This window comes from Halichoerus grypus, chromosome 1 (assembly GCF_964656455.1).
Source record: "Halichoerus grypus chromosome 1, mHalGry1.hap1.1, whole genome shotgun sequence".
In the NCBI taxonomy this organism is placed as follows: Eukaryota; Metazoa; Chordata; class Mammalia; order Carnivora; family Phocidae; genus Halichoerus; species Halichoerus grypus.
The window spans coordinates 79,594,037-79,607,856 of NC_135712.1; the positions used below are offsets into that span (position 1 = coordinate 79,594,037).

Below are 13,820 nucleotides of genomic sequence, written 5' to 3' on the forward strand. Positions count from 1 at the left end.
CTGTGAGGCCCTGGTCTAACTGTGAGTGCATCTAGGAGATGAGGCTAAAAGTCCCGATTCCTCACTAAATTGTGCATGCCATGAAGAAAGGGCCATGGCTATTGGGCATACCATCCTGTCCCGAGCATCTCTAGGATGCCTGGCCCATAGAAGATGCTCAGTGAGTGGGTGAATGGATGAATGAATGAATGTTATCTTTATAATAACAAAGGTCATCTATATTCAGTGGGAATTATTGTCAGGGCACCATTATTGTCATGGGCCTATTTTTATAACTCTGAGCTTAAACTCTGAGCTTAAAACTTAATTCTCCCACTACCCTTCCCCCCTGCTTGTGCTCTCTCTCTCTCTCATAAATAAATAAAATCTTTAAAAAAATTTCTAATTGTAGTATTTATCAACTTACATAGTCAACTTTCTTGGCATTTCTTTTCCAACTTTCTTAGCAGTTCATGACCCTTTTTCTTTCCAATCCGTTGCCACGCTTTGTACTCCTAGGTCTCTGTCATCATTTAGGAAGTTGCCTGTGCGAAGTTAAATACTCTATTTTTGAAAGCACAGTGTATAATTACACAACATCATAGCACCATCTGCAAGGTGCTGTGCCATTTTCTGTATTTCTCGAGGCAGCATCACATATCTCATTTTACAAAGGAGGGAACAGACTGAAAGCAAGGACATTCCTTGGGCTTCTAAGTTCCTGCTTTAAATACACCACTATCTCTGACTAATGTATGCCATAATTAGGTTCCTTCACACATCCTCTGGCCCAGCAGTCCCTTTGGAGAGCTGAGCCTCCTTCCTTACCACTCCAACGGCCCCTAATGGTTTTCTTGTCACTGATCTGTGAAACTTTCAATTCTCGCTCTGGCCGTGTTCCACTTTCTTCTCTCTCTTTCGAATGGCTCATTCCTGGGGAAAAAATATTTATGACTAACACTGCCTCGCCTTGTAGGGTAGATGCGGTCCCAGCCTTCAAGGTTAAGAATTAATTGGAAACACAATCCAATCAGTCACTCATTGTCTTAGTCCATTCAGGCTGCTATAACAAAATACCACAGACAGGGTAACATATAAACAACAGACATTTATTTTTAAAGTTCTGGAGGCTGGAAGTTTGAGATCAGGGTGCCAGTATGGTCAGGTGAAGGCTCTCTTCTCGTTTTGTCCTCACATAGCTCTGCGCTTGTGACCTAATCACCTCCCAAAGCCCCCCACTCCTAATACCATCACATTGGGGATTAGGATTTCAACATACGAATTTGGGGGGGACACAAACATTCAGACCGTAGCACTCACCAGATATTTCTTGAACTCCTCCTGTGTGTGGAGAACATAAGATTCCAGGTATAAGACAGTTTGGGGGTGATAGAAGATACCATTTACTTTAGAGGCAAAATGATAGGACACACACTAAGAGTACTGCGTAGATCTAAAGAAAGCAGGACATCAGACTCAGCGGTCAGTTTAGATTCTCTTTCAAAATGGGTATATGCTGTTCCTAAAGCCATTAGAAAATGTTTCTTTCTGGACAACTTTGGCTTACCTTCTGGTGTTGGAACTGGTAACTTTTTAAATAATCCTGTGAAAATGTCAATACATTTCCAAAACCTGAAATAAGAAAATTGAGTGATACCATAATTGTTTACTTTCTAAATGTAGGTAAAGTCGTGATTATAAGGGATTTTCTTTAGATAAAGAAAAGTAGACTTTTCAAGGACATGTTAACTTTTGTTTACACTGGGGCATCATCAACCTTTCCTCATGATTTTCCCAAAACTTTGATGGCAGAAGGCTAATGAGAGGAAAGGCGATGACAAAGGGATCGTGCTGAGAACCACCAGAATATCCACTTCATTGGAGAAGTGCTTTTCTGTGTCAAGCTGTCTGACTCTGCCTTTTCATTTACTAACAACGTTCTAACAACAACAAGCTTAGCCATTTTCTGTGTCTGAATGTCTGAAAACATTTGATAACAATTGAGGGTTGGCTGCCATGATGTCACCATCAAAAAATCACGAGAGAGACTCTAATGACTTCTAAATAAAATCTTCCAGCTCCAAACTTACTCCATGTATTTAGGAAAAGCAGTTGGCATTATGTAGGAAAGGGATTATAAAAACGTAGCTTTTCCAGTCAGTCACTGACAGCACTTTGCTTTATAAACTTGTCATCTGTGATAGAGTCATCTGTCGCATTTGTTCACTTCTGAGACCTGAACTTGGGGTTGGAGGTGGCACCTGAGCAAGCAGTTGTCCAGAAGATTGTTCAGTCTTCTCAGCAGAAAACAGATGATCGTTTCACTCATTCTGCCTAGTATAATCACTAAGAATGAACTAAGCTCCTGAAAGTGTTCTAGGAGTAAGCATTGAGTCAGACCGAAATTTTAGTGGGGCACCAGCGCACTGATTGTGGTTAGCTATCTAATGAGACCTTGGATAGAGTGGAGAGTTGCTGGCACAAAACTTAACTCGTCTCTCCCCCACCCTTCATGAGAGCTGGGCAGAGAACAACAATCCTAATTCATGAGTAGTAGACAGCCCAATGGTGTAGCATCTTTTAGAGTTTGTCCTTCTACTTTGGGTAAAATGCCCTCTCATTTTAAAATGAGTCAGCTCCTAGATAAGACAGAAAAGGCAAACCTGGTTTTATTTCGTTTCATTTCACTCCCATGTAAGTCACCTTGATTTGAAAAACTTTCCCCTCTCAGAACCACATATGGAATATGCACTTGATTTCCAAACGTTATGCAAGAGCTCTGTGTACTATTTCATCAGTTTTGGAGAAGTAATTGGCACTTATCTGAAAAGATTGGTTATGAAAACCTGCCCTTCCTGGGGCAGGAAAGGCACAGAGAGCCGGCATAAGCTCAAAGGTTTCCAGGACTTGTCCTTACGCAGTTAGCCTAAGCTAGGTTGTGCTTTGGTCCATTGTTGTATTTATTCCTTTGCTCTTAAATTTTTTGAAATGCCTTATAGTTAAGTATTTCTTACTCAGAGCTGATATTTAGAGCTGCTTGAGAAAGGACTTTTAAAAAGTCCTGTATTTAATTTATATGCCTCTGAATAAGAAATGTATTTGCCAGAGCAGTTTCAAGCCTTTGACAAGTTAATGTGTAATGTCTACCAATGTATCTCTGACTGTTTTGTCCCTTTTGGAAACAAAATTCTTCATGTCTGCAACCCTTGGTATTCTATCGCACCTGCATTTTTCTTGACGAACCATCACCTGCAGGAATTTTGAGGTAGTAGACCCAACACGAAAGAAATGGGGAAAAAAACCCACAGCTAATTAAAAGTGTCAGATGATGACTTCCGACTTTGAAAGAACTTTTCATTGGTTTTAGATGGAAGGCTCTGTGTTTCAGTGTTTGGCTTTCTTGGGCATGTGACTCGGCATGACTTCCAAGAGCCATCCACTAGTGACAGGGGCTGCAGAAGGAAAGCCTTTCGCTCCCTGCTAATCGGCTCTCCTCTCTCTCTCCGCCCCCCCCCCCCCCAATCCCTCTTCTGATTGCAGTGGTGCTTCATGCCCCACCTCCAACCAAGATCAAACGGGAGCTGCACAGCCCCTCCTCCGAGCTGTCATCCTGCAGCCACGAGCAGGCTCTCGGTGCTAACTATGGAGAAAAGTGCCTCTTCAGCTATTGGTAAGTGACACCAGAGAAAGGCTGGCTGGAGAGGAGCCGTGGGGCCGGCTGCTGCCAGGACTCCAGCAGACACTCAGAGGCAGCGCTCAGAGTCCTCTCCCACGGCAATGTCGTCCTCTAGGTGTAGGCCAGTACAGACCGGGGGCCTTTGTGCAAAACATGAAAAGCAAAACTGTGAAGCCGGCTCCACGGGGGAACTGGGCGCGTGGGGTACTGAGCCCTCCTGAGGGAAAGAACCTTGAATACTGGGATATTTGATCTGTGGCTTCTAGGGAGGGAATATATACTTCTTCATGTCTATCATATGTTAATGTGAACTTTAAGCACCAAAGAAGTAATCTTCAAATCAGAATATATGAAAAAGTACCCGTGCCTGTGCCCTTTACTTAAGAATATCCAGGCCCCAGGAATGAAGCTTTAATTTTAAATCATTCTTTGCTCTAGAAGATAAACACAGACTGCCTGGGAAAGGGGGAGAAGAGTCGTTAATTCAAGTCCTGTTACAGCAGAAATTTATCTTCCACAGAGATCCTGACTACTTCCTGGGGACCCTGGAGTACTTGGGAGAGGGGGCCAGAAACCCCCCCAGGGCATAAACTCTGCCCCCCCACCCCATCCATCCCTCCACACGCATACATGGAGAATGCTTTTAGAAGGGGGGAAAAGGAAACCGGAAACAGAGGCTAAAATTATCTTGGAGAAGAATCACTAGAAGTGTTAAACAAGTCCCTGTGACGCAGAGTGTTTGTCACTTTTCGGAGGTACAAATATTCCCTCGGGGCTGCCAGCAATTTAACTATGTTAATGCTGTCATTTCCTGGCGATTGGGTCTGCAACCTAGCCTAGCCATCTTGCTGGACCTGGCGACCATGCTCATGGCTTCATCGCAGCTTAATGGTTCCTTCTCTCTTTCTGTTTACAGTGCCTATGATAGGAAGCCTCCCTCTGGGTTCAAGCCATTAACCCCTCCCACCACCCCCCTGTCACCCACCCATCAGAACTCCCTATTCCCCCCACCCCAGGCAACTCTGCCCACCTCTGCACACGCCCCTGCAGCTGGCCCGGTCCCAGGTGTGGGCCCCGCCCCCGCCCCTCACTCACTTCCTGAACCTGGACCACAGCAGCAAACCTTTGCGGTCCCCCGGCCACCACATCAGCCCCTGCAGATGCCAAAGATGATGCCTGAAAACCAGTATCCATCAGAACAGAGGTGGGTGCTGATCTGGGCTTCTTTCGCTGCCTCCATCCCCTCCCCTTTACCCCACGGGGAGAGAGGAAGCAGTTAGTCATATTTACCAGGTACCTGTAAAGTTCCCATTGCGTTGAGGCGTCTTGTGAGGTAAGACGAATAATAGGAATATGACCTGTTTATATAGCACTCTGTTGTTGTACTCTAGACAATTTATGAAGTAGATAAAGGAGAGATGGTTAGTACCATCCCCCCATTATGGAGGTAGAAGAGAGACTTGACCAGGTTAGACAGTCTGTCCATGCTCATCGAGGGCTGGTTTCCTGGCTTCTCACTGGAATCTGCCTACTAGCATTGAACTTGGCTTTATGCTACCCACAAATACTTAATTAGCATTTTATTTACATATTAGGGAAAATCGCTAAATTACAAAACGTATTATTACTCATCTGATTTTAACACATTTTAACAGGAAATTAGCTAAAAACCTTATTTGTAATTACCTACGTTTGAGAGAGAAATCTTCTGGTTTTGCTCCAGGTAGGTTCTATGTTCCTAATAAGGAAACTGAGGCATCAGGAATAACTTGCCCAGAGTCTTTCACTCATCAAACAAACTAAAGTGGAAAGGCAACCTACTCTAACACCAAACTTAATAACCTCTTAGGTCCCAGCCTTGTAAGTCCATTATCTGGGTATTCTAGAAGTTTGGATGCCTGTGGCCTTCCTTTATATAGGCTGTTCTGGAGACCCATCTTTTTATTTCGAGTCTGTCTGGGACATACATAGGTGGGCAGTTGTCAGTGATGTTACCAAGGGTCGAAAGATGGTGACCGTTGCATTTCCTTCCTCTCTTTCTTGTTCTGCATTGGCTGGGGGTGGGGCTGAGGGGCCGGAGAGGGAGGATGTATGAGTATACTTTCCTCAGGCCTGGTCCAACCCAAATACCTCCTGGTATTTTCTCAGGGGTCACTTTATTTCTAGATGAAATACAGAAAAGAAAGCAGACATTCTTGTCTGATTCTGATCCCCTGTCCCCCTGGCTGTGAAAGTCACCATGAAGAACTACATAATTTGGCTGGTAGTCTTTATTCCCCTAGGGAGGCCAAGAGCCATGAACACCAATGACACATAGGGCCCAAGGGGTGAGCGTTGACTCGGGGGCTGGCTCAATGGTGGGCCTTGGTTTCAAGAGGGAGTTCATCTGAAGGAGACAGCTACCACCAAGCTTTGCCAGTTTATTACCTTGTTAACAGCCTTGCACTTCTTCAGGAGAATTCGGAAATTGGATTTTCATGTAAAAATTCCAGGCTGTGTGGTTTTGTTTTGTTTTTTAAGTTGGCAACTAATTCAAATTAAAAACAACAGCAGCACTTTGCAGACTAAACAAAACCTCTCTGGGCAAAATCACTCTGCAAGGCTGCCAGTTTGTGCACTCGGGCCTGGATACCATTTCTATTTCAATAGTTTTTTGGTTTTGTGCTTTTTAATAGTATCTTCCTGATTTCCTGCAAGGATTATTAATTGAGGAGGAGGGATGAAGGGGGACATATATTTGGTCCTTGAAATACTTAACAAACCTTGTATTTGTTATACCGCGTGTAAAGGGAAATTACTTCATGTTAAATCCCTTTTATTCCTAGTTCCCCCTCAATCCCTGTTTCTTACCCAGAGGGCTTGTGTAAGGAGAATGTTTGGCCTCTTGCAGCCCTGGCAGACAGGAAGCCTTAGTCTCAGTGGTGAAATAGGTTTGTCACCAGGCTACCCAGCCCCCTCCCCCCAAAAGGGGAAGGTTTGATCCCTGACATGTAGGACTATCTGCCCTCAGGTGTCCAAAGAGACAGGTAGGAACCAGAAACCAGGTATTTCTTTTTAGGGGGCGATTCCTCCCTGACATCTGCCTGTGTATCTTAGACTTACTTCCCCTGCACTCTGCCATTAGGACTGTGGGTCTAGAATAAAAAGACCTCACACACACTGGGCTGATACAGAGATCCTTGAGAGAACTGGGGTGAAGGGCAGAGTCCTGAATCGATAAAAGAAAAGCAACACTGGGACACTCAGTCTTCTACCCTAGGGCACTGTAATCGCAAAGTTGCAAGTGTACAGGAGTTCCCACAGGGGCTTATTAAAAATGCAGGTTCCTTACTCTGCCCCAGATTTTGAGTTGGTGGGTCTGGGGGCATGGCCTGGATATTTTATTGTCATACTTTGAGAAATCATGATCCAGCTGTTTCTTCTACTCCATCGTTACTCCAGCCCACCTTTTCCTCAAGTATCAAATACCCAGGACTCTGAATTTTGTTCTTATTGCCCTTGTCTATTATTAATGATGGTATCCATGTGCTATTTGGGTGATGCAAAGTACATCAAAGACGTGACAAATGATTTTGCTTGTAGATACTAGAGAGCACACAGAAAATGAGGCAAACTAAAAGCCTTGGTCTGATTTTGTAAAAGTAATAGTAATTGCACTTGTGTATGATAACAAGCCTCATAATCCCACCTCTCCTAATTATTATGCCTGCCTAAAATGGAGCAGATTACTTTTTTTGGTAATTAGAGTTTGTTCTTTGCTAACTTTTTATTAAATGCAATCTAAGAATATTACTTCAAAAATAACCCCCTACCAAAAAATATATGGTATTTTGTAAGATATGAAGGAAATAGTCTTTTTTTTTTTAAGATTTTGTTTATTTATTTGAGAGAGAGACAGAGAGAGCATGAGCGGAGGAGGGACAAAGGGAGAGAGAGAAGTAGACTCTCTGCTGAGTACGGGGCCTGACATGGGGCCCTGATCCCAGGACCCTGAGATCATGACCTGAGCCGAAGTCAGATGCTTAACCAACTGAGCCACCCAGGCACCCCAGGAAATAGTCTTATTTGAGCTTTTTAACAATCCTCTAACCAAAGCAGAGTAAAAAACCCTATTCCACAGATAAGAATATCAGGCCTCAGAGCAGCTAAGGGACTTCCTAATGGTCACATAGCCAACTACAGGGGCCTACATTTAGAAACCAAAGCATTTATAACTGCACCATTTGTTTTGGTTATGATTTGGGGGGTGGGGGGGTTGCTAACATTCTCTTAAACCACCAGAACTCTGTCCTTGTTTTACATTACAAAATCCTACTAAATTCCTATTTCACTCGTCTAAACTCATGTTGTGACAGTTATCTTTTTTGTTTTGCTCACAGTATGCCTCTGCAGTTGAATAAACTTTTTGAGGTTTAAAAACCATGATTTAGAACCTTCTCAGCCCAGTATCTTACTTGTTCTCAGTGTATGTTTATTGATAGTGATAACAGTTTGCTAGAATTATACTTTAAACAAATAAAATATAATCTATTCAAAAGTACATTCGTAATGTTCTATATAATCTTAGTATATAATTTTTCACAAGTCATAAGTTATTTTTAGAAGATAAATACTGTGTTTGGAAGCCATGATTTATATTCGTGATTTCCTCCCCCTCAAGGAGGAAAAAAAAAAAAAACCATGTAATTTGGCATGTTGAGACATGTTCCATTTATCCTTAAAGACCAGCTGCTCCTTAAAGAGGAGGCGTATTTTTCGTTCAGCCATCCCGATCTCAAAAGTTTTTTCATCGTGCTGCTTACGATGTTTACATGGGCTAAGTGGAGGAATTTAGAAAATGTTCCTATGTTATACCCATCGTACTGGCCAGGTATGATTTTGTCCTCTGTTATACCATTTCTCATTACATCTCAAGTTGAAGGAGTCCCCACAATTCAACTGAAGAGGCTCCGCTAGGAAATTTATCATCTAAAAATTTTGGGATCTGCTGCTCTCTCACTCAGCATCAAGAGGCAGATCTCAAGAAATGACAGCATTTAAGACAGTACTGCTGGTGGAAAAATCCTCTGCTTCTTGATGTTCCCCAAGGGATCAGTATTGTCATAGGCTGTCCTGCTGAATTGATAGAATAGAACGCCCCAGAGTCATCAAGAAAGGGTCAGTTATGTGAATAACCTAACCTGTTTGAGAAAATTCTCTCCCTCAGTCGTTATGATCACATCTTCAAAGCTTAAAGGAATGAGCTTACATTTGGTGGAATTGTGATTTGATAGATAAGTATTCATTCCCTGAAGATGCTGTACAGATTTAAGAGATTTAATATCCTCGAGGCTTTCTGTTGTTTCTACTTCCTCCCTTAAAGTCCATCCCCAATAAATTGCCATTCATTTTTGTCCTTCAGATTTTGTAGTTTTTAGAGAGGGAAGAACCTGACTGTGAGTCATATCTGTAGCCTGGCCTGGAATGAAGTGAATGTGTCTGACGCATCCCCTCTCCACGCGCTGCTGTTAATAGCATGTTATGTATGGCAGCACAAATTCACTTGGGATCCGAAACTGAGTTTTGGAGATGCTTAATAGAACCTTCTTTGACAGACTGAATGATGTATTTCTAATGGTTAGAGTGAGGGGTGTTTTTAGTTTTGAATCTTAAGAGGGATTGTTTTTAGCTTGTTACCTTATATCAAGCTAAAGGAAATTTCCTTCTATTCCTAGTTTACTCAGAGTTTTTAATATGAATGGATATTGAATTTTATCAGACATGTTTTCTGTCTGTTGACATCATCAAATGAATTTGCTCCTTCCATTTCTTAATGTAGTGAGCTACATTGGTTTATATGAAACCAACCTTGTATTCATGTGCTAAACCTAACTTTTTTGTTATATGTTACCTTTTTTGCTGGACTTTTTATTCTAACATATATTGAGAACGTCTGCATCCGTATTTATGATTGAGAATAAGGTATAATTTTTTTTTCTTATATTATCCTTGTTGGGTTTTAGCATTGAAGTTATTCTCCTCAAATGAGTAGAGGGTGTCCTCCTTTTTATGTATACCAGAATAGCGCATGTGAAATTGGAATTCTTTATTCCTTGAATTTTTGGAAGAATTTATAAGTAAAATCATTTGGGCCTGATATTTTCCTTGTGGGCAGATTTTTAATTACCAGTTAAGAATCTTCACTTTTCTGGTGTTGCTCTGAATTTCTGTTTAGTTGAGTGAATTTAATAAATTACTTTTTCTGGGAATTTTTCCATTTTGTCTGAGTTTTACAATTAATTGCCATAAAATCTCTAGTTAGTCCTTGGCAGACAATATCATCTGTCTTTTCAACAAATCAACTTCGGTTTTGTTCATCCTCTCTATTAGATGTTTTTTCGTTGATTTCTCTCTGCTCTTACTAAAATCTTTTATTCTTTCTACTTTCTTTCATTGTTTTTCTTTTCCTAGCTGCTTTGGTTGGATGATTCACTCATTAATTTTTTAGCTTTTTTTCTTTATAGTATAACATATAACCAAATAAAACTTCTCCTAAGGCTGGAATGACCAGATATTGGAGTTTGTCCCAGGTCACTTATAGTTTATGCCTAATGGAAGTTATTGCTCATAGCTTTCCTTTTTACTCCCCCAGATGTCCTGATTTGGACAATCAGTTATTTGATTTCCCTACCCAAGTCCTGCTTTTTAGCTGCATCCCTCAAGTTCTGATTTAAATTAAAATTCTGATTTAATTTAAAAGCTCAGTTCTAAGTGTTTTCTTTTTTTCTCTCAATCCTGTAGTTCTTTAAAAATATATTTCTTAATTTCCAAACATATGGGAGTTTTCTAGTTGTCTGGACTATATGATTTTTATTTAAATATCATCAAGAGAGTATTTAAAAGTAGTTATAGAAACAGTGTAGGCTCTGGAGTTGGGCCTGGGATTGAATCCCACCTCTGCTACTTCCTATCTGTATGACCTCAGGCAGACACTTAACTTTGTCTGAGCTTTGGTTTCTTCATCTGGAAATGGGAGAATGGTAGTTACTTACCACCTAGAATCATCGGGTGGATTAAATGACGTCGTACTGGCACAGAGAAGGTGCTCAGTAAATGCTAGCTTCTGTGACACTTTTTAAAGATCACTCTCGTATTCCATAAAGGAATCTTCCTAAAATGATGCAGATAGCACAGCGTAGAAACTTCTGTTGCTTCACTGGTTAAGGGTAAGTTTTTACCATGTAAAGCTCCCTTTATTCCTAATCTTTTCATCATCAGACGTATTAGTGTTGTACATATAAAGCTAATAATACTCTCACCAGCTGATATTCTGAGGACATCCTGTATTTCCATCCCCGTCCTTCTTCTGTGTTTGATGTTAGGAAATCAGACAAACATCTAGGCCTTTAAAGGACATATTTTGTTCCTCATCTATCAGTGTTTTATCACAGTTTAGATGGGCCAAATTTGAGTCGAGGCAGTGCTGACAGACCTCACAGAGCCCTGCGAGCTTTCTCAGAGTTCTGTGGTGGGCTTTTAGGGAGTGTTCGAGTTCTGTTTGGTAACAGTGTCTGGCTCTTGGAATATGGCAGGAAAGTAAACATTAGTGTGAAATAAATGTGAATAAAAATCAGCATTTTCATTCTGAGAAAGGAGAGTGGATATTGGGTAGGCAACTAGTGGACTCTGTTATATGTGTGTGAGAGTTTTCTCCCAATTCCTTAATCTCCCCTTATGGTTGTCCAGCTTCTGAATTTCGCTTGTTGGGGGGTGGGGGAGGAGATGGGCAGTTGATGGTGGTGTTTGAAGGTAACGTATACTGAGAACAACGAGCCAGGCCCTGTTTCATGCATTAGCTTTTGTAACCTTTACAACAAACCTTTGGACAGGTATCCTGGTTGTCCTTACTTTATTGATAAGGAAAATGAGGCTCAGAACAGTTACATAACTCACCCAAGGTCACACAGCCAGTAAGTGGTAAAGATTGGATTTCAGCCCAGGATCTTCTGCCTTCACAGCCACAGCCTCTTACCCGGCTATGCTGCTTCCCTGTTCTATCTTCTCTTAGCCTTAATGGAAACATTAAGTACATGGTGTTGGTTTCTTGGCCGACTTTATGTATCATCTCCCGGCGGCCTCTGAACCGCGGCTACTTTACCTGGCACCCGTAGCCACTGCGTAGCCTTCTTCCAATCCACACTTTTCTCCATTCTTCCTCTAAGCATTGTGTTTACTCTGTGTGTTGGCAGCAGAAACCGAAAAGGAAATGCAGAAAAAGCATCTAACGGTTTTCATAACGTAAACCAAATGTTGGTAGCGTGGGTGAGCTCTTGGGAGGAAAGGCGCTATATAAATCTGACAAATAAATAAATAACTGGTTCTTTAAATAAACTGGCACCGAAAAAGCTTTAATCTGTAACCTATTGAATTTAAGCTCACTTGATAGTCAGAAATCTCCTTTTGCTCACCAACTACCAACTGTGAGTTCACTACGGCCTGAGGAGTTCTGTTGGGATGGCGGGTGTGGGAGGGAGAAGGGAGGGGGGTGAGCAGAAGGGGTTTGTGAGGAACCAAGCCGCTCCTCCACTGAAAATGATTGCCTGCCTCAGTAAACAAGAGGCATCTTTGTCCTAGCTGTATTATATATACAACACATTCTTAGATACTTCAAAAGGATTGCGGAAAGGGGAAGGGGGTTCAAATGAAGGTCAGTGAGTAAAGTTCACAGAATGTATTTTGAGGACAAGAGCGGAATTACTTTACTAATCTCTGCAAATAAAAGCCATTATCAGCAGCAAGCTCTGAGCGAATCTTTCTCCAAACATGTTGGTTTTGTGACCTACCCTTAAGATCCCCTTTGCCATGCCACTCCCTCAAAACAAACCAGGACTGAACCATCCCAGTTATAGAATCTGTTCTGCAGATCCCCGGCCCCTAAGCTCCAAGCACCCTTAAAGTGGGGCTTGGGGGAGGGGCAGGGGCTGCTGGCTGGTACCCATATGGAAGTACCTCTTCCTGAAGCCGACTCTAGAGTTTCATTCTGGAAGGTGAGAAGCTAGGCACCAGGAGGAAGTGAAGGGCTTGGGCCTGTCAGCTGCAGGGGCTCTGGTTACAGAACTGAGCGGTTCTGCACCCTCCCAGAGCCATCAAAGGAAGTGATTTGTGGAGGTCACCTTTGAAGGAGCCAAGATGGTGGCAGAGGGGAGAGAATGTGGAAGATGGGTGCCTCTGTTACTGTTCCTTCCTGCTAGTGTAAGGTCTGATCTCGGAAGCTAAGCAGGGTCGGGCCTCGTTAGTACTTGGCTGGGAGGTTTGGTACTTTATAAAAATAAGGCCTTGAGAATATCTTCATCTTTCTTTTCTGCCCACTTCTTCAGAATTCGCTTCAAAAATCAGGTTTGCAGTGGGCCGCTGCTGCCTGTATTCTAAATGTCAAGCCTAAACCCGGGTTTCAAATTTACACTTCTTCAAAGACCCTGGAAGGGTTTCCTTAAATAACAGCAACCTTGAAAATCCGCATTCCTGAAGAAGTTCCGCTGTAATGCATTCAGCGCCGCTGGGAAAGGCTCTCAACCCCGTGAACCTTAAATAGTTTGTACAACTTGTTTAATACATTGGCCAGGCAGATTCTGATGCCTTTGGTGTCTGGGATAAAAGGATAAGCATATGTAAAACTGTTTGATGATCTTCATGTTATGACATGATCTTGCGGTACTGCTTTTGGTAAGGTAGTAAAGATCCCCACAGAGTGAGTGCCTTGCTAAACCCTGATCTAAACAGTGTTTCTTCTGCATCCAAATCTCTTCAGTTAAAGATTTTGAATCTTGATATTCTAGAAATCTGTTGGCCACCTGTTGCCACAGATTGATTCAAATCAAATTCAAGTTATTTTATGAAAGCTATTCATAGGATTCAAGTGAAAGTTAGAGTAAGACCTTAATATTACAGGATTCTATTGTTGATTTTAAATAACCCACTGGAATTCATTGTTGTAAATTTTTGATTTTTGAACCTGAACCTCGGCTCCTGCTTTCTACCTGAGGGCATATATTCACAGATGCTTTTCTTTATACACAGAGATGAGTGTCTTATACATATTTCATGGATCGAGACCTCACCTTGAGGGTTACCATCTCTAACTTCTACACCTATCCTCCAGCTGTGGTGCAAACCATGCTTTGTAGAC

At 42.0% G+C, this 13,820-nt stretch overlaps 1 protein-coding gene across 2 annotated transcripts in view; it reads left to right on the plus strand.

Annotated features, from left to right (window-relative positions):
- The window catches only part of ETV5 (ETS variant transcription factor 5), a 58,938-nt gene that overhangs the window by 24,959 nt on the left and 20,159 nt on the right, over nucleotides 1-13,820 (plus strand). For both annotated transcript variants that reach the window (XM_036066659.2, XM_036066660.2), the window contains exons 6-7: nucleotides 3,520-3,649; nucleotides 4,572-4,859. In XM_036066659.2, the coding sequence (XP_035922552.1) occupies nucleotides 3,520-3,649; nucleotides 4,572-4,859 (418 nt within the window). The remainder of the gene's footprint in view (nucleotides 1-3,519; nucleotides 3,650-4,571; nucleotides 4,860-13,820) is intronic.